Source organism: Corvus brachyrhynchos, unplaced genomic scaffold (genome assembly GCF_000691975.1).
Source record: "Corvus brachyrhynchos isolate BGI_N302 unplaced genomic scaffold, ASM69197v1 scaffold660, whole genome shotgun sequence".
In the NCBI taxonomy this organism is placed as follows: Eukaryota; Metazoa; Chordata; class Aves; order Passeriformes; family Corvidae; genus Corvus; species Corvus brachyrhynchos.
The window spans coordinates 82,497-83,500 of NW_008235547.1; the positions used below are offsets into that span (position 1 = coordinate 82,497).

At 64.6% G+C, this 1,004-nt stretch overlaps 1 protein-coding gene across 1 annotated transcript in view; it reads left to right on the forward strand.

Moving 5' to 3' along the window:
* LOC103618144 (voltage-dependent L-type calcium channel subunit alpha-1F) overlaps positions 1-1,004 on the forward strand; it is a gene marked incomplete at its 3' end in the record, with an annotated part of 29,285 nt that overhangs the window by 7,103 nt on the left and 21,178 nt on the right. Inside the window, 2 exon segments of the mRNA XM_017736712.1 lie at positions 29-48; positions 602-689. Of these exon segments, the coding sequence (XP_017592201.1) occupies positions 29-48; positions 602-689 (108 nt within the window).

Below are 1,004 nucleotides of genomic sequence, written 5' to 3' on the forward strand. Positions count from 1 at the left end.
CGCGTCTGAAGTGGCTGCGCCCCGCAAGTCACTCCACCGACACCCACGGTACCCCCGGGGCACCCCGAATCCCCCAGAATGGGGTACCCCAAATTCCCTGAACCCCTGGGGCACCCCAAATTCCCTGAATACAGATATCCCAAAGTCTCTGAACCCGGGCACCCCGAATTCCCTGGACCTGGGCACCCCAAATTCCCTGAACCCCCAGGGTACCCCAAACCCCCCAGAGCCGGGCAACCTGAACTCCCTGGACTGGGCATCCCCAAATTCCCTGAACCTGGGCATCCCAAATCCCCAGGACCTGGGCACCCCAAATTCTCTGGACCTGGGCACCCCAAATTCCCTGGACCTGGACACCCCAAATTCGCTGAACCCAGACATCCCAAATCCCCCGGGGCTGGGCACCCCAAATTCTCTGGACCTGGGCACCCTGATCTCCCTAAACCCAGACATCCCAAATTACCTGAACACCCCAAATTCTGAACCTGGGCACCCTGAATTCCCTGGGCTGGGCACCCTCAAATTCGCTGAACCCAGACATCCCAAACCGCCCGGTCCGGGTGCCCCCAAAGCCCCGGGCTGACCTGCCCCCCCACCCCAGCGAGCCTCCCGGGCAGCGAGACCACCTCGGTGAACACGGAGACCGTGGGGGAGGAGGAGGCACCGCCGACCGCCTGCGACCGCTGCCGGTGAGCCAGCGGGGCACGGGACCCCCGGCTCTGCCAGGGCCCTCGGGATCCCCCCACAGCCCCAGGGACACCCCACAGATCCCCACGACACCCCACGGATCCCCGGGACCCCTCTAGGACCCCCAAACCCGACACCTACAGCACCTCAGAACAATTTGGGACCCTCCCATAGCTCCCTGATAGGCCCCAATACCACCCATAGCACGAGGGACCCCGCCCCAGATGCCCCCTGAGACCCCAGAACTGACCCCCCACAGCACCTCAAAGCCCTCTGGGACCCCTCCATAGCCCCAAGGACCCCCCATACTCCCCTAG